Raw genomic sequence first — 24022 nt, 5'->3', positions numbered from 1 at the left:
CCCCGGTTTGTACTCATTAGAGGTTTCATTATCAATTGATGCTTGGTCAGTAGACAGTAACAAAACGTAAGCTACAACTCAATTGGTGGCTCTGGGTATTTTGAACAAACTAAAACACTATACATTTATGCCACACTCTTCTGTGCCCCAGCAAGGAGATGAATATTAGATATTTTCCTGGCTTAGGCAAACACCCAAACTGTGTCAAGCTCTTTGCTAGGTATAGTCAGACAGCTCCTTCTTTTCACAATACTTCTACAGGACGGAGTCATTCTCAGATCAAGGAGCTGTAGGAGATGAATCCGGAATTAGAGATTAGAGTCTCTCACAGAAACAATCTACATCATTACTGTTATTGAACCACATACAGGAACAGGATTCAAGGCCAGAAATAGCAGTGGAATCTCTGTGCACATAAAGAGTAGCCCCACCTCCAAAGAACTAGTCTGATTATTACAATATGACATGCACGGACCGCCCCAGGCATCAGCACCGGGCCCAGGTGGGTGCATAGTGCCCTGAGGATTCCGCAGTACCTCACGGCAAGAGACGTTGGGTAACACCAAATAAGATTGTGTCTGAGGGGCAGAACCTCATATTAAGTCAAGCATGTACAGTGGGCGGATAAATCCCAACAACCGCCTGATACAGCGGCGAAATCTCAATTTGGTTTTGAAATGTACCTGTCTTCCCAGAACTTAAAACATTCTCCATATGCTATGTGTGGAGCACAGACAAGACTGGAACATGTTGCTGTGAGAAGTGGGCACAAGTGAGCAAGGTCAGAAGGACTGAAATGATGCATGGGCCCTCGCTGGCACCCGCTGGGTCATCAACCTTTATCCTAGGGGTCTTTACATGGAGGAAGCGGCCCACTATATGTCCAGGAGTCCCTCACTTCCCTGAGCGTCGGTACACACCCAAACACTGCTGCATTTGTGAACCTCTATCCCCAACCCTGGGATAAAGGGGCACCCACAGTTTGGTGCCAGCTGGCATCGTAGATGACCCATCGAAACCTTAAACTGTTATCATTATCTTCTTGCATGTTAAAATATTCTCCACAACTGCTATATGACTGACACTGGTAAGAGTTAATGACGAGACTGAAGGAGACAACTGCGTGAGCATATTGCAAATTGTTGCCCTAATGGTTAATTAGCATTTCGGGTCACTATGTTAATGCATGCAGTAAGGGTTCAGCAGACTGCTGTATGATCCAGCAGCATGTGGGGTGATTTGGAAAGCGTCGTGTTTGCTCTACAACCAATGCCTTTTGCAGGCTCTTTCCTGAAATGAAACCCGTATCAGTACGAACGTAATTCATTAATAAACGCGACTTCTAAGAACAAGTAACTTGATGCTGAGAGTCGATGCATCTCAATGTCATCATCACCCAGGATCGCTCAAAAATGTAACATCCAAGCAGAGAAACCAATAAAATCAAATGCGTGCATATGGCGTTTTGAAAAGATAGTCAATCCATGATTCCTAAATTTCCCAACTCCTCTTTAAATAACACCATTAGTGTGACTTTCAGAGAGACATGAAAACAAAACGGAAACAGTTAGCAGCTGAGACCATGTCTTCAGGAAGTTTATTTTCCAGTTCCAGTCAGTCTTTCATTTAACAACCAATTGGATTATGGGAGTTGTAGTCCTGCTCAAACACCCGGTAAGCTGAAACACAGTACAATTGGTAGTTCTTTCTGATCATGAGAAGTGATCTGTTTGAGCTGCACAGATGGTCCTTCCACAGAACCGGGACTATAGTCACTTTAACGGCATAGCTAGGCCTTATGCCGCCCCTGGTGGCCTGATTGAAGAGAGGGGTCGGGTGTTAATGCGGATTCTTGCGGCCGCAAGTAAGAGCAGGGGGGGCGCCGCCCCCAAAACTCCTGCCACCTGGGGCGGTCCGCCCCCTCACCCCCCAGCTACGCCACTGTCACTCATCTTCTGCTGAGCAGCGCCTTACCATGCTGAAGCCACGAGATCGCCGCTGTCCAGGTTAAATAACGAGGTTCCTTGACTACAGTCCTACATCGGAAAAGACAGGTAAGAGCAGTTCCTCTAAATGGCCAATTTGGAAAAGATAGTAATGATTAATCTGATCTGAGAAGGGAAAGTTCAATTTCAGATCTTGTTGCCCTCACACACCTGTTAGGGTGTCATGCTTCATCATTGGGCGTGCTCCTCGTCGGACCGGCGCTGCAATGTCCGACGGGCCTGGTGGCATCTTTATCGGAGATCTTTTGAACTGAGAACGCCGTTTTGTGTGAAGACCATGTAAATGATTGTGGAGGGTAATAGCTCCTAAGAATGTGGGGATTCGAAAGGATTAAAATAGGCCCTGGCCCCTCAGTAGTTTTAATAAGGTTAGGTAGGGCTGGGACTAGGTAAAACCAGGGAGGCTACTCAGGTGATTCTAGGTATCAGGGTAGCCTATAGTTGACAGGGGTCAACATGTTTCGTGTCACAGATGCTCCAGTTCGAGCGACACTTCTTCAGGACCGTGGGACCAATAATAAGTACATATATCTCAGTTTCTTATAACGGGGTATTGGAGGTCAACCACATGTAAAGCTGAACCTAAGTATGGTACAGAATAAATGGCTCCGCCTAAACAGAGGGAGACAAAAAAATATAGAGGACAAGCATAAGCCACCCATTCGTAGCTTAGTCAAAAATTAAGGGTCCAAACGTCATATTGAGGTGTCAATTATCTCCTTCAAAGGACCATGATTTCCACTCTAAATAACGAACTCGTTAGAGAGAGGACAATAAAAGAAATTATAACTAGTACATATAAAACACAACTAAATAATCTCAAGCAGTGATAAACGACTCAATTCTCCTTAAAATTTATCAATAGATTTTCACAAGCAAATTTCAGAATATCGGTCTTACCTCAGAGTGAGGGGTTCAGAGCTTCATAGGTAAAGGAGTAGCAACCGGACCACTGGAACGGTCCCACTGTGGCAAAGATATAAGCATCGCAAAATAACATGCTGTACAACATGTGAATGAAATACTCTATCTCTTTTAAGAGCGTGAGATGTGTTGCTCAGGGTGGTCAATATGCTACTTGGTGCCGATCGGCTCTCTCCTCACAATGGGAATAATGTGAAGTGCTGTGGGCTAAGTAGTCTAGTACACTGTGGTAATGGTTGGTGTCCAGAAATGATGGTGATAAGCATGGAAATCCATGGCTGTGGAATAACACAATATGACAAGGTCCGCCGCGGTGGGATGTAATGGCACACACTCGTACAAGTTAAAAAATATATATAATCTAGATCGTGACAAAATCCGATCTCTATCAATTAACCCTGACACGATACGCGAGGTTGATAGGAGGTGTGTTTTATATTGTGGTGAGCCTCCATCTATTAGTGCATAATAATTTACTAATTCGTGAATACCAGTGGTTGCCCAGCTCCTTAAGGGTAGCGTGTTACGGCCAAACAAGTGTGGGCAGAACAGGCCCATAAGTCGAGTGCGTGGTGCTCGTATCCACCCATGGCTAGAGTTCCGGTAGGGACTCAGTGGCGAACATATTGCATACAGTGAGCGTAGTCGAACACTTACCCAAACGCTGGCGGGGGGCAGGCCAAAACAGGACGTGTCTGCTCCTCACCTGAATATTACCGGTGTCGGATTCACTTCCTGTATTTAACCTAAGGTTGATTGCGTGGTCTCGCGAGACTACGGAGGGCGCCATTTTGTCCCAGGAGAGATGCCTGACCTTGGATATCGAACCCTATTACGAGCTGGTTGGTGTGGTACAAGGAAGATACATACGTTGGAAAACAACGTTATATCTTGGTAGACTGTTATATCAGGAAAGAAACTATCGATTTACACGGATCTGGATATTGAAACTGGCATTTTGTAAACCTAATAAGGATAAAGGTTACTGGACGTTATTAGTAACTATATAGTCATCAGTAAACCTGCGTAGAGCCCAGATGGTGCTATCCCTTACAGAGGTTACGGGGTGTATAACCAGGAAATGTTACATAACTGTCCAGGGCGGAAATGTAAATTAGTGTAAAACATAATTTATGTGTAACCAACACAAGGTATGGTTTGGTGATGACAACCAAGGGGTATGAACATGTTTGTATATATGTTAGTTCTATGTACATATAGAGACAGGGGTAGTTTGATACCATTAGAGGCCTTGTACCACCGTCTTGTTAGTGGAGGTGTGGTACTGACAGAGCCCTGTATAGTAGGTGTATTATCACATTAGTTCTGTCCATCGAATTTCGTCGTTAAGACCCCTTTCTTGTGTGGATAAGCGAAAAATCCATCTCTGTTCAGTTTCAAAAAGTTTTTCCTGAGACCATGAGGGTTACTTTCAATCACGGTCCAGTGTAAATCATTGTGTCCATGCGGGTGAGTGAGGTAGTGTGTACTCAGTTTAGTTGTGGATCTTCCACACCGTATGTTGCTGCGGTGTTCCATAATTCTTGTCTTTACTGGGCGTGTTGTCATGCCGACGTATCTTAATTTACAGGGGCAAGTAATTAAATAGACGCAATTATTGGTGTTGCAGTTAGTATGATTTTTCTGAGTCCAGACTTTGCCTGCTTCAAGAGTAAGTTCTTTTGTTGTCTTGGTAAGATCACACACTCCGCATTGTCCGCAGGGATAATGTCCACGTACGGGATCCATATCCCACAGGGTCCTTTGTTTAGTTTGTTTTCCAATCTTAGGACGAGTATGTACTATGATGTCGCGTAGGTTGCTAGTGCGTTTGTTCGCAAATCTTGGAGGGGTTAAAGCCACTTTTCCCGTAGTCAGGATCTTCCAGTTCTTTTTTATGATCTTCTGGATCGTATTAGATTCTGGTGTGAACGTTGTCACGCATATCAGTGACTCATCGGTGAGTTTAATTTTAGGTTCCAGCAGAGATTCTCGGTTGTTGTTGAGTGCTCGTTTGTTTGATCTTTTTACAATAGATGTGGGGTAGTCGCGAGTCTTTAGTTGGTGACTGAGAATAGCTGCTTCCTTTTTGTAATCGCTGGTTTTTTCGCAGTTTCTGCGGAGACGGAGGAACTGTCCAAAGGGAAGATTATCCCTTAAGGCTTTTGGATGATAGCTTCCATATAATAATAAGCTATTCCGATCTGTTGGTTTTTTAAAAGTCTTGGTTGATAACCCACCATCTTGTAAGGTTATGGTCAGGTCTAGGAAGTGAATCTCTGTGGATGAAACAGAACGAGTGAACTTTAAGTATGGGTCCAGAGAGTTGACCCATGTAAAGAATCTGTCACACGTCTCACTATCACCTTTTCATAGGATCAGGATGTCGTCTATGTAGCGTCTCCACAATACAATGTTGTCACAAAAGATGTTATCTGTCATGTGAAGTCCTACATCTGCATGTGGGTTGCAGAGCCACACTCTTCCCATGTGAAGCAAACGAGTGAAAAGCACTGACCACTGACATGGCTGTATATGGGAGAGTAAGATTTGGACCCAATGCAAATGACATACGCTGCAAGTGGAATGCGTGACCTTTCATTTACTGAACTTTCTCTTCCATTCAGAAGATGATTTAAGAGGTAACGTTTCGAGGTGTATTTGTCGGGCTTTTATTGAAGCCTGAAAAAAGCGCCTTTCCAAACGTTTCTGTACGAGGAGCCTCCTAGGGCCTTTTCTTCCCTGAGTGAGAGGTGCTGAGGACACAAAGGCAAACTCTGTGCGGACGAAGCGGACACTTCCGCAGGCCGAGGTGAACAAGGCCTGTCTTGTGAGCGGAAGCAGAGGGCTCGTCTTAATCAGGCTGACACCCCTGAAGGGTCTGCAGCCCCTCTAGGGGACATGTCTTCAGAGGTTCCCGTCACTGGGCTGCCTGTCTGAATCAAACACTAGAACAGGCAAGAGAGTCATTCGAAATTAAATGCTCTCCGTCTGAGGCACAAGATGGCTGCGAACACTTCCTGGTTTGAAGTGTTGGCAGCCAATCGGAGGCAAGCTCTGCTTGTGTGGTTAGGCTCCGCCCAGATATCAAAAGTTCTCTTTTTTTTATTTCTCAGGAACTACTGAACTAATTTACACCATTTAAAATAAGGTCGCTCTCTGAACCAAGCGCTACCTTTTTGCCAAATTTTGTGGAATTCCGTTCAGCAGTTCGGGCTGTAGCTTTGTCTAAAGTTTCCTATGGAAAATTACATGGGGAAAACGTGTTTTGGGACCACCCTTTTTTCTCGGCCCCTATTTGACAAATCACCCTGAAACTTTCAAGACAGGAGCTGACTGGAGCGCCCCACTAGGTTTGAAAATTTCGCGAAGATTCGTCAAACGACACCAAAAAATGCTTTTCCTATGGAAACTAGGTCCTAACTATAACTACCTACTGGTGACCGCCAGTAGGATATATATATATATATATATATCTCCACAATATTAGAATCTCCTCCCGGGAAATCTGCCCATTAGTTGGTGGCGTGATGTGCCGGTAGAGCTCAGACCGGCAGTAATTTTCCACAACATAGACCAGTAAAGCATGCTCTCACTAGAGCGTTGTGACGAGGTGCATTACATAGACTTTGTACTTGGGCCGAAACATAAAGAAAGGACTCCAAATGTAAATCACACTTCACTGCACCACAAGTATAGCGGCCATATTGGAATTGGCATGTATATACACGATCCAATGGGTAATATTACTCATAAACATATGATACCATACTGGTACAATATTACTCAACAGTAATCCTGTATTATTAAATTTGCAGAACGCTTATACTAAAAGGACTGAAAAAGCAAAAATAAGTATTCTTTACTGCACTGCATGAGCTGGATTGCCAATAAGGCATAATATTCTTTCCTACAGTGAGAAGACCAGTCCTCCCGCAAATTATAGTGAAACAAAATATACTGTCACTATCCATAGCCTACGATGCAAGTGCGCAATTTAAATAAAGAGGCTATTGCGGTGCCAGTGTGGCTATACAGTGCGATTTAAAACCATGTCATGTGAATAAATGACAGATGGCTAACGCAACCGTATCAAATACATAAATACAATTAATATGTGAGGGCCTGCATGCTGAACTACGGAGGTATCTGGTTCCCTATAAGGGGCATGGTGGCCTTAATTGTTGACTGTGCACTGAAACAATACTAGCACCAAGTGGCAGAGAAAATGCTACTGATGGTCAAAAGTACCAATAACGTAGTAAACAATAATGTGTAACAGTGAAATTAAGTGAAAAATGTCTTATCTATCAATTAGATTGTGCACTCACCGAGGAGGGGAAGAAAAGGGTAGGTGGCCCGTGAAGTGCCCTTAGATATTCGGTGGGCCCCTTCCTTTCCTCCTGTGAAGAAAGAACAAGAAAAAAACAGATTAAAATTGCATATGCATATGCCATGTACAGTACACATGGGCACATTTAAAAACAATACAATAAACATCATGGAGGAATAGAGGGCTCAGTCAGGGGGAACTACAAATAGACGATATGCATGCAACAAACTACTCCTCAATTAAGTGTGTTGCTAATTCTTCGTCCTGATTATATCCCCTTGGGCACCTGGTCTGGAGATCAAGGATCCACTTGGATTCTTTTTTTCTCAATTTAAGTTTTCTATTCCCACCCCTTGGACCCATTAGTACCTGTTCTATGGCATAGTAGCGTAGAAGTGAGCTGTTGGACATGTGGTAGCCCGCAAAATGCCATGCTACCGGGTAATGAGGGTCTTTGTTGGTAATTAACCTGAGATGTTCGAGAACCCTCTTCTTGGCCATCAGGTTCGTGCTCCCTACATATCTTTTTCTACAAGGGCACTCCAGAACATAGATGACATGCGTGGTACTACAAGTTAGAAACTGAGTTACGGTTTTGTTTTTGTTATGGCCAGGTGTACTAAATTCCCTAACCATGTGACTATACCGGCATGCCTTACAGTGACCGCAGGGGTAAAAACCCCTGAGGTTGTGTGTGCCTGGCTCACGGGGTTCTGTAATGTCCCCATGCATCAATCTGTCTCTCAGACTACGACCTTTACGGTATGTAATTTTAGGTCTGTCGCTAATGGTTGGGCCCACTACGTTGTCACTTTTAAGGATATTCCAGTTCTCATTTAAGATTGTATGTACCTTATGTGAGTCTCTATTGTATGTGAGAATCACTCTTGTTTCCGGGGGTTCTTTTTTTATCTATAGCTTTCTTAGGTTTCGATGTAATCTCTCTAGTGATAGTTCTCATCTTGGACACTGTCCTATTGAGTACCCACTCTGGATACCCTCGTGCTTTGAATCTAGAAAGCATGACTTCCTCTTCTTTGAGATATGTCTCATTAGTGCTGCAATTTCTTCTTGCTCTCAGCAGCTTACCATATGGAATACTCCATTTGAGGGTGTCGGGGTGGCTGCTGAGAGCAAGAAGGAGGCTATTCCCTGCTGTGTCCTTCCTGAACAGTCTCGTTTGTAGGGTGCCTTGTGTTGTCTTCACTTTGACATCTAGAAATTCTATCTCTTCCCTACTCATAGTGTGCGTGAGTACGATATTATAGGTATTCTCGTTCAGTTTAGTTATGAAGTTACTAGCTTCCGATGTGCTCCCTTTCCATATCACGAAAAGGTTGTCTATGTACCGTAACCATAATACGACCTTCTCAAAATCCGGGGCAAGTCTTGCATCTTCTCGTGTCTCCTTATCCCACAAGCCTAGGAACAGGTTGGCAAAGCTCGGGGCAAAGCAAGTGCCCATAGCTGACCCTGGGACTTGTTTGTACAGGTCGCCATTAAACATAAATATGTTATTCTGGAGACACAGATACATCATGTCAATAAGCATAGTAGTGTGTGCAAGGTACATTATATGTTTCTCGTTTAAGTAATGTATACATGCACAAATGCCTTGGTTGGGGTCTATAATAGTATAGAGGGAAGAGACATCAAGGTAATGAACACATATCCTTCTTCCCATGCAATGCCCTCTATTTTACTTAAAAAGTCTTTTGTGGCCTTGACATGAGATGGAAGTGTGACGACATAGTTCTGTAAAAAGTGGTCAACATATTTTGAGATATTCTCGAAGACACTCCCTATGGATGATACAATAGGCCTGCCGGGTGGGGCTACAGGGTTCTTGTGTACCTTGGGTAGAAAATACATTATGGGAAGTTTCGGATAGTCTTTTTTCAAAAACAAATATTCTTCCCAGGTAATGATACATTGTTGTTGCCAATTGGATAGTTTGCCCCAAGTTGAGATGATACTGTAGGTTTTGGCGTTACATCTGAAATAGAATCTACTGTTCTCAAAATGTCTGTGTGCCTCTGCAATATACATTTCCTTGCTCAGAAGCACAATATTTCCTCCTTTGTCTGCTGTCTGGATCACAATTTCCTTGTCATTGGCCAAGGAAGAGATCATGTTTTTCTGTTTGATGGTTAAAGTGAAAGTCCTGGAGCCCCTGTGGGGCTTTTCTGATGCTTACATTCAAGCAGGGCCTTGGTCACGACATCGTGGAAGGTGTCTATATTACCGTGCTGTAAGTTAGTGTAGAAAATTGATCGTGGTTTAAAAGGGTAGAGGCTGCCGTGTCAGTGGTGATGTCCAAAATCTCATGGGTGCTAGTGACATTCTCCCGGATTGTGTCCTCTGTGGTAGATTCAAGTTCCTGCATAGACATGAGGATATTAGCCTCTCCTACTATCAGATTCGACGGGATGGTGGTATTGCTAATGTGGTACCGTCTGGTGTTGTGCTCCCTTTAAGGCTGTGCCACTTAATGAGTTTCAGCTTTCTAACAAACTTGAACACGTCAATACGTGTGGCAGAATAGTTAAATATTTCGGTGGGGCAGAATGTCAGGCCTAAGCATAGGATTTTCTTTTCGAGAAAAGACAATGTGTGATGGGTGAGATTAACAATGGTTTTATTTACCATAGTGCTATCCATCATTGTTGCTTCTTCTTTGAGCCCCCACGCCTGGTTCCCATGGGCTCTGTTTCCTTTCCTTTTCTTGATACTTTGTTTGCGTCTGCATCTTCTTTGTTGGCTCCGCCCCTGCCTCTTCCTAGTTGTCCTCTCCCTCGTGGTGTTGATGCCGGTGGGGGGGGTCATCTTCCCCGTATGTTTGCTTTTTCTGTCCTTTTGGGATAAGCATTATAACAAATTTAATAATGCATGATTACTGTTGAGTAATGTTGTACCAATATGGTATCTTATGTTTATGAGTAATGTTACCCATTGGATCGTGTATGTACATGCCAATTCCAATATGGCCGCTATAGTTGTGGTGCAGTGAACTGTGATTTACATTTAGAGACCTTTCTTTCTTTTTTTTTTTTTGTTTAAATGTGTTTATTGGTTAACATCACAGTCATGTATACTTTTTACAACTTACACAAATATAGTATCTGGACAACCAGTAAACAGAAAATCTGCACTTTCTGTATGTCAATGCATTTCCAATTCCACCGTTGGGGACACCACAGGATCACCTCGATATTTATTCCAGTGCGACCATTTCCGGTCCCATTTTTAGGGCACCCCCTTGCTAAGAAGACTTCTGTTTCCGCCAGCATACATCTGTCAAGCTCTTTCGCCCATGTGTGGACGCGCGGTGTGAATACTCCCCCCCTCTCGTTGTGTCCCGTTTAACTAATGTGTATCCTAGCGTCGTGAATTGCTTTTCCACTTCCGTGAGGTCGGTTGCCTCCCAAATATTCAGCAATCCCAGTTGTGGAGTTAATACAATCTCCTTATGTAAGGCCGTCTGCATGTGCTCCGAGGCCTCCTCCGATAAGATACGAATCTTTGGGCAGCTCCAGAGAGTGTGGTAAAATGTGGTCTGTTGGCCACATCCCCGCAGGCAGAGGTCGTCAGTTCTGGAACCTATTTTTGCTAGGGTCTGTCCTGTCATATATGAGCGGTGCAGTATCCTAAGTTGGATCAGCATAAATTTAAGTGTAATGGCCGCCTCTCAAGGGGATATGAGGGCCTCCTGCTAATCCTCATCGCTAATCAATCCCAAATCACCCTGCCACTGCTCCCTGAGTCTCGGAAAAGTATCCAGGAGGTTATTACATAATTTCTTATATGTGAGAGATATTGCTTTCGAATTTAAGGGCCCATCTAACAGCCTGTCCTAAAGTGGTGAAGATTCTGGTATGTCTGTAAAGGACGAAAAGGGCATGCCGAATTTGCAGCTATATATACGTTTCTCCCTGAGCCAGGTGATACTGTTGCTGGAGGCCCTCAAATGGAAGTATAGCCCCCTTCCTGACCCTATCTTTTACTGCCGAGATGCCTATAAGGTCCCACTTGTCAAATCCGGGCTGGTAGCACAGCATGCCCAGTTTCTGTGTATACCAAAGTGGCGCTACATTTGTGAGGATGCCAGCCCATCCCAAGCGAGGTAGTCCTTTCTTTATGTTTTGGCCCAAGTACCAAGTCTATGTAATGCGCATCGTCGCAACGCTCAATGTGTGATCAAGAAAGTTTACCTTTCGAAACATTCTGAGAAAATACGATTTTCTTCCAACGTCTTCTGAGAGCACGCTTTACTGGCTTATGTTGTGGAAAAAATATATATGTGTGTGTGTGTATATATATATATATATATGTGTGTGTGTGTGTATATATATATATATATATGTATTTATTTATTTATATACATACATACAATTAAATCTTTTCAATTAATCTTTTGGCTCTTTAATTGTTCGACCCAATCAACAGCAGTCACTGGTGCATCAGAACCAGTCTCTCCAATATGTAGATCTGATGAACAAGGAGGTAAATGCTTACAGTGAGAAGAGTCGATGGTAATAGACTTCCAAGGGCACAGGGCAGTCACCATGTGTCCCTTGGTAGAAACCACTTCAAAAGGTTCTGCATCAAATGTAGCATAAGACATTCTTTTCCGCATCTTGCATTTGCGCATTCAATCTCTTCTCCTAAAGACTGTATTTTTCGTATGTCTTCTTTTGTCAGCATGCGCTTTCATCTTTTGTTTCAGAACAGAGTTCTTCTCGAGAGTTGCATTCGTGATTTTCTCTCTCTGATTGGTCCACTGAGGTATCTTGGTTGTCATTGCTCTCCCGAACATCAGCGTCACTGAACTTTCACCTATGGTTGAGTGAGGTGTTGAACGATAAGCATTTAAGGTAGAATTTAACACAGTTTTTAACATGAGTTTTTTTAAAGTGGTACGCTGGACTGCTTTTTTTTTTTTTTTTGGTGTTCTCATAAAGCGCTTAATATGTCCGTTGGCCTGCAGCCACAGAGGTGTGCTCTACTGATGCTTTATATTAAGATACTCTAACAAGTCTTTGAACTCACGACTATTAAATGGCGGGCCATTGTCTGATTTCAACGCAGCTGGAACACCCCATGTCACAAAGATGCCCTCTTGCCTCTCAATGACTCGGTCTTGCGTGGTAAATGAGAGGTCCTACATTAAGGGAAATCGTGAGTATTCATCCACAAACCCCATCAGGTGATGTCCATTGTTAGGTGGAGTTCTGACATGTTTAAGGTGTGTTTAGAAACTTTAGTAGAAAGGCAGTTGCACAGATGACAGGCATTTAATTCCTTCTCAACCTGCTCATTGAGATATGGAAACCAGACTTTGTTTCGGAGAGCTTCTTTTGTGGCAGTGATTCCACAATGTCCTTCGTAGGCCACTTCAATCATCTTTGCCTCAGACTCTCCGGAATCAAGATTCTTAACCCTCGCAATTTAACTCCTTCCTGAGTTATGGACAGTTCATCTTTAACATTTTTTGTATTCTTGATATTCATCATCACTGGTGAGAGGTCGAGGGTGTTTGTTCCATGACTGATGTGCGATTATATGTTTCAACTTTAGCATGTCATTATCATTGCTCGTGGCAGTGATAATCTGGGCTAACGAAAATTCAACTGTTGTGTTTGATTTTACAGTGAAATTGATATAGGCTTCAGCTGTGTTGCATTTAGTACCATGATGTTGTGTAGGCATTCTGGAAAAGTAGTTAGCAGGGTTCTGATCCTACCCTGGACAATGCACAATGTTATAATTGTACTTTTGTAGTCGTCCCCATAGTTCGTTGAGAGAAGTTATCTTGGCCTTTGGAGTTCTGAATATAATTAATCAAGCTTGATGATCAGTCACCAGTATGAAATGCTTTACGTACAAGAACACACAGAAATGTTCACAAGCCCATACCATAGCCAAACTTTCTTTTTTAGGTTGTGAATAAGCATGTTCTGTTTTGGACAAACTCCTCCTTGCATATGCCACAATATGCCTTCAAGTATTCGGATGTCTGCTGTGCAAGGATGGCATGTAACCCAACTGGGCTAGTATCTTTAACAACCTCTGTATGAAGCTTTGGATTGAAATATGCCATTTCAGTAGCATTCTCAATGGCTTGTTTCATTTTCTTAGAACATCTCACATTCATGTAACCAATGAAATGAAGCATTCTTTTTTGTCAACTCTCTCAATGGATCATTTACATTGGCAAAGTCTCGTATATATCTAGAACAGTAGCTGGCCATGCCAAGAAATGAACGCACCATAGAAACATCTTGTGGGAGGATCAGCATTTGTCAGCGCTTATACATTAGCAGGATTGGGTGCCATACCCCCATCAGAAAAGATAGGGCCAAAGAATTTTAACTTTGTCTTGGGGAACTGATTTTAATCTGAATCAAAGTTAAACCTGCATCCGCAAGTAAATTAGTTACTTGTGTGAAACCTTTATCGTGTTCTTTTTGTTTAGCTCTGAACAATACTATATCATTGCTATAGTTAAACGAATTAATGACAGGCTGTATGATATGTCGAATGATGTTTTGGAAAAGTTCTGATGCTGATGACACCCCAATACATAGTCTTTTGTACCGAAACAGACCAACATATGTAGCAAAGGTTGTTATGTACATGCAGTTTTCTTCGAGTTCCAACTGATTATAATCTTTGATCAAATCAAGGCGAGAGAAGACTTTTGCACAATTTAAGTGCGTTATCATGTCATCAGTGTGTAGACCTGACTGTCGCTCTCGTTCACCTGCCTTGTTTGTCTAACGAATATTAACGCATATGCATACAGCTCCTTCACTGTCTTTTATGGGCACTACCACTATGGGAAAAACCCATGGCATGGGACAAGTAGATCGCTCAATGATATCATGCTTAAGTAACAATTCAAGTTCGCTTTCAACAAAGTCTTGTAACTGGAAAGCAATTTCTGTGTCTTTGAACAACACAACAGACATCCTCATTAATATACAGCTTTACTTTCATAGTATTAAGCTTTCCTAAACCATGAAATAATGAAGGGCATTAACTTACTATTTTGTGATGAGCATTCATGTTGTAGTTTACAGAAATCAGTTTCATATCAGCAGCAGTGCTGAAACTGAATAGACAAGCACTTGATGTTGTACCTTGAAGCACATGGATGGATGCTTGCACCTTCATTTTCTTAATTTTTCATACGCTTTACATATCTGTCCAATGGCAGGACATTTACCTTCATGTGGAAACGAAAACCCACATCTAAAACGTAACTTCTTTTTGCGTGTAGACATCACCTTGTGTCTTTCAGTCTTTGGCGTACTTTTCACACTCATGCCTGATTCATTCTGGACACTTCCGGCCTCCATGTTAGCATCTCGTCTATCGGCACACACTTCATCCCTGGCAGCCGTTAACACTTGCTCCAGACTAAGAGTTTCTCAGCATTCATCGTCTGATATTAATCTGACAAGCATCCATCAATAACTCAAAGATGTATAGCTTCTTCGTAATTACCATCATTGCATTTTTTAAATTGTTTTTATTGGCATTTTTCAATAACAAACAATACAACATCAACAGCCATGCTGTATGGAAAAATAGCCTCATAGTGCACAGTACTGAACAATCTTCGTTGCACGTTTAAGAACCCCAATGGTATGTGCGAACCGTAAAGCATTATTACAAAGGCAGCCGGAGCACAATTAGGTAGCGATCTGGCACAGAAGAAAAAGAGGCAGCAGACATCTAGTTAGAAACTTCCCATAATCACTGAGGACAACATGCCAGCAGTATACCCACATCTTGCTGAGATTATCCGAATGATTGGCGACTAGCCAACCTATCCATTGTACCTATCCATTGTCTTCCCCACCCACACCTCATGCCACTGGTAAAGCAGAGTCCCTCTGACAAAGTAAAGAGGTGAAGTGCTCCCGTATGTCTTTAGGATGAAATCATATCGCCATGAGCTCCCAGGAATTAGTTATTTGCTCCCGATAGTATGACACATCTGTCAGCCATGCTTTAATGGTAGGGGCTGGTTTCCTGCCCAAGTGCATGGCCACACTGCATTTGGCTAGTAGAAGCACCATGGCTGTAAGTTGGCAGTGAGGTGTGGATGTTTCTTTCACATAACCCAGCGAGCCAACCATGGGGGTGCAGGGGGGCGAGGAGCCAGTGATTGCCTGAATGGAATCCAATACCCCTGTTCGCGTGGCTTGCCGCCAGGGGCTCCACAGCGATGGTGAACAGTAGCGGCTACAGTGGACAGACCTGTTGCATGCCTCTGGTGATTAGGAAAGGATCTGAGGTATATCCGTTCAGGCGCAAGTGAAGGAAGTGTATAGGAGCGAAATCTGTTTGATGGATTGCTGGCTTAAGCCAAGACATGTTAGCAGAATGAAGAGAAATGCCCATTCCAGAGAATTGAACGCCTTTGTTGCATCCAAAAAAGGCAGCAATTACTGTGAGCTGGGGGTCGTGGAGATGCATTACCATAAAGATGGTGCGGAGATTATGCGATGTGGAGTGTCCAGGAATGAAGCCGGATTGGTCCAGTCTCACGATTAATGGCAAAAGAGATAGCAGGCAATTACCGAGCACCTTGTCATAGATCTTGTTATCGACGTTTACTAGTGAGAGAGGCCTCAAGGAGTTGCAGTGTTCAGCCGGCTTGACCTGTTTTAGAAGCCTTACAATGGCCGCCCCTCTTAGTGAGGCGGAGAGAGCCTGGAGTCCTGGTATATCGCCAGCAAGTAGGAAGCCGATAGGGGGGCAAACTCCTTGTAGAAGGCAGCGTTCAAGCCATCAAGCCCACGAGCTTTGTCACCAGGCAGGCTCCTAATAACCTGCTCAATTTCTTCAGTAGTAATGGGCGAATTAAAATGTGTGCGTTGGGCCTGGTTCAACCATAGCAATTGTATAGTGTTGAAATATGCTGTGAGCTCAGCTACACCAAGGATCGAGGTGACTTGATATAGTTGTTTTTAGAAAGAGGACATGACGAGCAATAGCTCCGATAGGGAGAAAACGAGTTGTGAGTCTGTTTTAAAGTTCTGCTGGAGAGGCATGTGGTTTACAGAGCAAGGGTCTTGACCGGGCAGTCCCCCCGCCAAACTGGCATGTTGGAGCTTCTCTATGTAGATAGTGATTCTCAAAGGTGGCCTCCTCCTGGTTTTCCAATATTTTGTCTCGGATACTGGCTATTGTAGTGACGTCTTTAGAGTGATAGTACTCCATTTCTAGAAATCGGATGTCTTTTTCTAGTCTGGATAACGTCCCCCAAATTGCTTTAAGGACTCCCGATTGCTAGGCAATACAGACACCACGTATAACTACCTTAATGGCTAGACATCAGTCTCCAGACCTCAGCAAAGATCTCGGGTCATCTGTGTTTGGACCGTATACAGCAGTTAAAAGCACTGGTTGTGAAGTGTACCTGCCAGTGTGATGTAGCGGCCATCCTTATCAATGAGGGAGTGAGATAACCACAAAGAAGCCGCCTGCGCAACAGTATCGCACCTCCTCTGGTGTAGTTTGCATAAAATGAGGAGTAGACTTCCCCACACCAACAGGCACACAGCCTGGGGCAGTAGCGCTGGCTCTCGTAGAAAGCAAATATCTGTTTTGTGTCTCTTAAGGTAAGCGTGCACTAGACATGTTTTTCTGTGCTCAGTAAGGCCATGTTTGTTCCAAGTCATGCATGTTGTGGTGGTTACCTTAGGGTCATAGATACTATACTTGGAGGGTCATGTAATGTGCAAGTAGGGGTGAAAAGAGTCGTGCATTGTGGCTGAAACCTGAAAAGAAAAAGCCAACATGAGAAACTCAGGTCAACAAGTTAAACAACCCATACCACCCCCTTCCCACTCCAGCCCCAAACTCAGTTGAGGCATGCCCAACAAGTCCCTGTAGGTTTGCCATCAAAATTGGGAATTATCCCTGGGGGTGTGGAATAACCGGGCACACAACCCTACTAAGGCGGATGGGTAACCAAATGGATGGCTACAAAGGCCACCCAGTTTCAGTGCATGTAGTGGTGCAGCTTGCACAGGAAAGGCTATACATATCAGAATAAAACATTGGCTAGGCACCCAGCAGTCCCGGTGGCAAGCTTGAGGAACATCTGTGGGAAATGGGACCAGGGCAGAGTGTCTGAGAACAGATAATCCTGCAGCAGCCAGTGTACAGTCATTGTTGCTGTGGTGGGCCTCCACCGGGAACACGCTGAGACCTCGGAGGGGAACATCTCTCCCTTGGTGGCATGTTTCTCAAACTTCAGGGCTGCCTCCGCGTCTGGGAAGAAGTGTGGTTTGTCCTCAAAGGAGATTCTTAGTTTGGCTGAGTATAATAGGGCATAGGGTATTTCAGCCTTCTGGAGAATCTCCTTCATAGGGAGGAACTAGTGGTGGGCCGTCTGCACAGCTAGTGTGAAGTCTGGATAGAAGGAAGTGTTACTGCCCTGATATTGGATGAAACCACGCTCACGGGCCAACCGCACGACCACACTGCAATCTCTGTAATTCAGAAGGCAGGCAATTATGGGGCGGGATACCGCCCCAAGATTAGGATAGGCCCCTAAGCATTGCCTCGACAAAGTTCTCCATCCTAATGATCACCGTTGACTCAGTGTTTATCAACGCACTGTTTAACATGCTCCAGTTAGCTAGTGAGTAGATAGTTTGGCATCATTGGCCCTCAAACTTGACATCAATGAGGATGTCTTAAAGATCGATCTCTTGTTGAGGATCGTTTTCGGGATGGTCCGGCGGTGTCTTTGTCTGTCTGACGTGTGAGGCGTTGGTTCTCGAACGCAAGCTTTGACTGCTTAGCATTGTGTTTTTCCCATGGTCAGAGTCGCTGCAGTGTATGCCTCCAGCGGAGGAGCAGGGCATGACATCTGAGGTGTAGCTGAAGTCTGCAGATAATACAATGTGCTACCTGCCTACTAGTAGATGTCCCAGTTCCAATAGGCTGTTGCACAGGGTGTAGGATCACTGGAGCACTGCCACACCTTGATCTAGCTCCCCACAAAGGGCATGCGCAGGGCCAGGTTCTCGGCCTACGACCTGTCACCCCGTGCTACGGCATCCAGCAGCAGTTCTGACGGCACACTAGGATCTGGCCACACCCCAACAGAAGGCACCCCCCAAATCCCGGCGCCGAAGTACCCTGTAGTCCCCTGAGGCACCAAGGCCCCCGATCAGTTGAGCCTTGGGTGGATGCCGCCCAGCACACACCCAGGTACATAGTCAATAAAAACAGCAGACACCCTGTGGGATAATCCAACAAGTGCTGTGAGGCCAGCACAGTGAACAGCACCAGTATTTATAGCCCCCCCCCCCCCCAAGGTGGGTGGGCTGGGTAACTCTGAGCAGGTGCTGGGGTCATTTGGTAATGCAAGCCCACACCCTGTCCAGAAAGTCTCACGGGGCAGTACTGTTTCAGCAGACTGTGAGCAGGCCCTGGTGTATCACTGCCCAGTGGGGCAGAGGGACATCAAGTGTAAATAATAGCAGCGCAGCGGGCAGAGCTTTGGCATAGGGGCTGCCAGATACCCCCTGGGACCACCTGCTCAACTTTGGCCAAGCGCAAGATATACAGTTGCCAATTTCAATTCACCGCCTCCATACACGCCGACCTAGCAGCTGGGCTCCTCTCCACCCACTGGTCTCCTGACGCCAGTCCATCCGCAAGGTGCCCCTGGGACACATGGGGGGTGTGGCGGCAGTCCCTCGCAGACAGTGGCCCCAGGCACCCCAAGTAATCACGAGGCCATGCAGGGCCTACCCGACCTCTGACCCAGGGCAGAGGCCGCACCACAAAGCCAGCGGGCCCACGGAACAAGGTAAGAGAATGCAGGAGGGGGCCAGCGGCAAGAGCTCAGTTGCGTTGCCTCCGGGAGGGGTGCAACCTGAGAAGCCCTCGAGTCTATGCTCACCGCCCACCGCGCCTTTTTTAGGTCTCGCGAGCCAAAGGCTCGAAGAGACATTTTATATGTGGGATTTTCAAAGTGCTACCCACACTTTTGGCTGGCCTAAACCTTGAGTGTACGAGATCACATGCACGTGCACAGCTGCTCCTCTGCTAATTGCATTCCCCCCTCCCTTCTCACCCAGTCCTTTGATGCTCTGCTCGATTACTTTCACTTTCGCCGCTTTGACCCTTGCATTCACCCCTCCCTTCTCACCCAGCCCTTTGATGCTCTGCTCGCATCTCCCTCCTCCCTGGGCGTGAAGGGAGACAGAGACATCCTCCTTAATTGCTCTTTCCCCTCTGAGCCGAGAACACATCGGGTCCTGTGGACACGTTATTGATCAGCTCCAAACTCCGATACATTGCTCTCAAGTGACCATCTGTCAGAGGAAACAAGCAGCAGGCACTTAAATGACCTCTATACATAATTATGCTTTATTATATGCCACATAATTTTACACCACTCAATGCAACACAATTCCACGCCATGATACACAATACTATGTCACATAATTCTACTCCACATCACATAATGCCACTCCACATCATGCAACATAATTTGACAGAACACCACATAATTCAACAAAGTGTAACATAATTCCACTCCTCCCTACATGACTCCACTCCACACAATGGCATTCCACATCACACAATTGCACTCCAAGTTACACATCTGCCCTTCATGCCACACAATTGCTCTCCATGCTGCACAATTCCATGTCTCACAATTCGACTCCACACCACAGAATCCCACGCAACGTAATTCAACTCCACACCACATAATTTCATGCCATATATTACCCCTCCAAGTCACATAATTCCACTCCACCTATTTTCAATCCACTCCATACCACATCATTTCACCCCATGCCACATAATTCCACACCACTCAAGGCCTCGCAGTTCCATGCAACACAATTCCATATCTCATAATTCCACTCATGCCACAAATGTCCACTCTCACAATTCCATGCCACATAATTCTACTCCATACCACATAATTCCACTTCAGTGCACAACATATAATTCCACATCATGCCACATACTATGCCACATAATTTCACTCCCTACAACATAATTGTCTGCATAATGCCTCTTCCCTTTCGTGCCACATAATTCAGATCAACATATTTACACTCAACTCAATTCCTTGCCATGCGACACAATTGCACATCACATAAATCCATGCCACATAATTCTACTATATGCCACACACTTTCACTCCACACCACATAATTCCACACCACGTCACATAATTCCACTCCACATCACTTAATCCCACTCCACACAATTGCACTCCATGTCACACAGTGGCACTCCTCACAATTCCATGTCTCAAAATTTCACTCCATGGCACACAATTGCACGCCATACAATTTCAGACCACACAATTCCATGTCAAAAAATTCTGCGCCACTTAAAGCCAATCCATGGCATGTAATGCCATGCCACACAATTCAAATCAACATAACTCGGCTCCATGCCACATAATTCTACGGCACGTAATTCCACTCAACACCACACAATTCATTACCATGTCACATAATTCCACTCCATGCTATATGATTTCCACTCCACTCAGTGACACTCCATGTCACCCAATTGCACTCCACATCACACAATTGCATTTCACGCCACAAAATTCCAGGTTGCACAATTCCACTCCAGTCAACACAATTACACTCCATGCAACACAATTCTGAACCACACAATTCAACTCCATGCCACCTAAGTGCACTCCACCCTCATATTTCCAATCCAAGCCACATAATTCCACTCCATGTCACATAATTCCAATCCTCTCAATGCCGCACAATACCATGCCAAACAATTCCATGCAACACAATTCTTCTCCACATAATTTCACGCCACCTAATTCTACTCTACACCACATAATTCCACTAGTCAACACCCCACAATTCCATGCCACACAATTCAACTCCATCTCACATAATTTCACTCCATGCAACATCACGACTCCACATCATGCTACATAATTCCACTCCATGAGACATAATTCCACTCCATACCACATAATTCCACATTGTACCACACTGTACCACCTAAATTTAATCTTCCCAAACCAACATAATTTCACACCACACAATTCCACACCAGACAATTCCATGCCAGACCATTCCATGTCACATCTCATAATTCTACTCCACGGAGCATAATTCCACTCCTTGCCACCTAATTCTATGCCACACCACTTGATTTCACACCATGTCACATAATTCCACTTCACGGCACTGAATTCCTCTCCACACAATTGCACACCACGTCACATTATTGTAGTTCACGCCACACAGTAACATGTCTATCTCAGTGAATGCAAAATAATTCCACTCCACATAATTCCATGCCACATAAAGTGCTCTCCACTTCTCATAAATCCACACCACATAATTCCATTCCATGGCACACAATTGCATGCCACATAATTCCATACCACACCCCATAATTCCACACAACATCACATAATTCCACTCCACCCCCATACTTCCTCTCCGCAGAATTGCACTCCATGTCACACAATTGCATACCACGCCACACAATTCCATGTCTCACAATTTCCCTCAACACCCCACAATTCTAGGCCACACCACACAAATCCACACCAATTAATTCCATGCCATACCACATAATTACACTCCATGGAACGTAATTCCATGCCACATAATTCCACTCCACTATTAATGAATCCACTCAATAACATAATTCCACTTAGCGGCACATAATTCAAGTCCACCACATAATTTCATTCCATGCCACATATTTCCACTCCATTCCATGACACATACTCCCATTCCTCTCAACACAATTCCATTTTTTTTTGTAAAACCGTTTTTATTGCAGAACAATAATAGCAGCAGCATACATTCTTACTTTGCCTGCATCGCTTTTAACAATGCCATATGTCCCGTGGCCATTTAGACAGCCGTACACAGCTCATGAGCCCACATCCCGGAGGCCGGGCAGCGATGTTCAGGGTATCATTATACTGAACTATATTTTGAACTTTACTTTTGCCGCTAACACGGTAGGGTGGCTACGTTCCGCTTTAGAGTTTTCCTCCTCCCCGTCCCCCGCCCCAACACTGCCCCTCCCCCATCCCATTCCCCGTCCCCCTCCCTCCCTCCCCGCCGCCCGTGCCCACGACTGTTCCCGGTCCTCGCATTTAGTCTGGGGTACAATTCAGAAGTACATAACTATTCACTGTGTTTGTGTGGGTGGAATGCTCCGGGGGACCCCCTCGGGCTCGGACGGCGTCCCGTCCTCCTCCATCACACTATTGCGCAGGGCCTGCACCAATCCCTCCCATGCCGTGGCCGGCTCCTGCGCCCTGTCATCAGCCTTGCGAGTCGCTAGTTGGTATCGAAGCGTGCTTTCACTCGCCGCCCATTTCTGTAGCTCCTTGGCCCACCTCCCGTGTGTGGGGCCCGCTTTTGACTTCCAGAGTCTCGTCACCTCCCTTTTAGCTAATAGGAGGCCCATGTCGATAAATCTACTTGTATTCTTGTTTTTGGGTGTGTGAGGAAACCAGTGTAGGACACAAACCGCCTTGGTGTATTGTAAGTCCCTGTCCGTCACCTCGGTCAGCGTCTCGCCTACCGCCCTTCAGTAGTCTTGCAGGTGAGGACAGTCCCACAGCATATGCCCCAGCTCCGCTCCCACCGTTCCACACCTAGGGCACGCCGCATCTGCCACCCCGAAATACTTCCCAAGGTTACTCGGTGTAAGGTAGGCCCTGTGGAGGATATAAAAATGTATCAGCTGAAAGCGCGCGTTTCTGGTACTTTTCCGAGCTCGCCGCACTAGCCCCGCCCACGTAGCGTCAGGGATCTCAGTCTGCACTTCCAGCTCCCATTTCGCCTTTAGTGCCGCCAGCGGCCGCAGAGTCTCACGCAACATTCTGGAGTACAGACAAGTCACCGCCTTATAAGTGACAGCAGACATCATGGTGTACTGGCAGGCTGCGGATGTAGTGGGTTCCATGAGCCCCGCTCCCCAATGCGCCTGCATCGCACTTGTCACCGCCGCATGCATCAGGTAGTCTCCCCTCGGAAGGTCGAAGCGCTCTTGCAGCGTTTGGTAAGGGACCAGCGCTCCCTCTTCGTATAAGTCACCCAACATTTGGAGTCCCGCCTCCTCCCACATCTGCAATCCTGACCAGTCTCCGCCATGCGGGAGCGCCGTTACCATTCCCAGTGGGATCTCCGGCGCATACGGTCGCCGCACCCCGGCCCGACGTTGCGATCGATTCCAGCATTGCCGGAACGTCTGCTCCTCCAGAGATAAGTCTCTGATAACCAGCCTCTGCTGCAGCGTAATATACGCCAGTACATGTTGAGGGGTACCCTCCTCCCTGTCCTGCTCCGGCCCCCGGTATACTCGCGCTACTTCCTGCGTAAAAATCTGCAACTGCGCTGCCAGGTAATAAAGTTCAAAATCAGGCACCGCCAGGCCTCCTTCGTCTTTTGGCCGGGTCAGGGTCGCCATCGCAACCCTGCGCCGTCCCGTGCCCCACAAGAAAGAGACTACTAACGATCGCAACTGTCGGAAAACAGAGCCCGGTATCCACACTGGGTGCGTGCGAAAATAATACAGAAGCCGCGGTAATGCAATCATTTTCAGCAGCGAGACACGCCCCGTTACCGAGAGCGGGAGGGTGGACCAGAAGGACATGTTGCCCTTCAGTGCCCGGATACACCGCCCCACGTTGCCATCCAGCATATCCGCGGCAGTGTGGTATATGTGTACTCCGAGGTATTGAAGGCAGTCAGGC

At 45.5% G+C, this 24022-nt stretch overlaps 2 protein-coding genes across 12 annotated transcripts in view; one reads left to right on the top strand and one right to left on the bottom strand.

Moving 5' to 3' along the window:
* Window positions 1-24022, top strand: part of SCYL1 (SCY1 like pseudokinase 1) — a 1795032-nt gene that overhangs the window by 962939 nt on the left and 808071 nt on the right. The window lies entirely within an intron of this gene.
* The window catches only part of LOC146798268 (uncharacterized), a 63600-nt gene that overhangs the window by 32398 nt on the left and 7180 nt on the right, over window positions 1-24022 (bottom strand). For 3 of the 6 annotated variants that reach the window (XM_085625554.1, XM_085625551.1, XM_085625550.1), the window contains exons 2-3: window positions 9910-10116; window positions 7262-7333 (exon numbers count right to left, since the gene is read on the bottom strand). In XM_085625554.1, coding sequence (XP_085481680.1) covers window positions 7262-7333; window positions 9910-10116 — 279 coding nt within the window. Of the gene's footprint in view, window positions 1-2906; window positions 2973-7261; window positions 7334-9909; window positions 10117-24022 lie in introns of all 6 variants that reach the window. The other 3 variants (XM_085625552.1, XM_085625553.1, XR_014968656.1) reach the window with 2 other exon arrangements.

Source organism: Triturus cristatus, chromosome 9 (assembly GCF_964204655.1).
Source record: "Triturus cristatus chromosome 9, aTriCri1.1, whole genome shotgun sequence".
Taxonomy (NCBI): domain Eukaryota; kingdom Metazoa; phylum Chordata; class Amphibia; order Caudata; family Salamandridae; genus Triturus; species Triturus cristatus.
The sequence above is the reverse complement of the archived record's forward strand: the minus strand, read 5'-3'. Positions and strand labels throughout refer to the sequence as shown.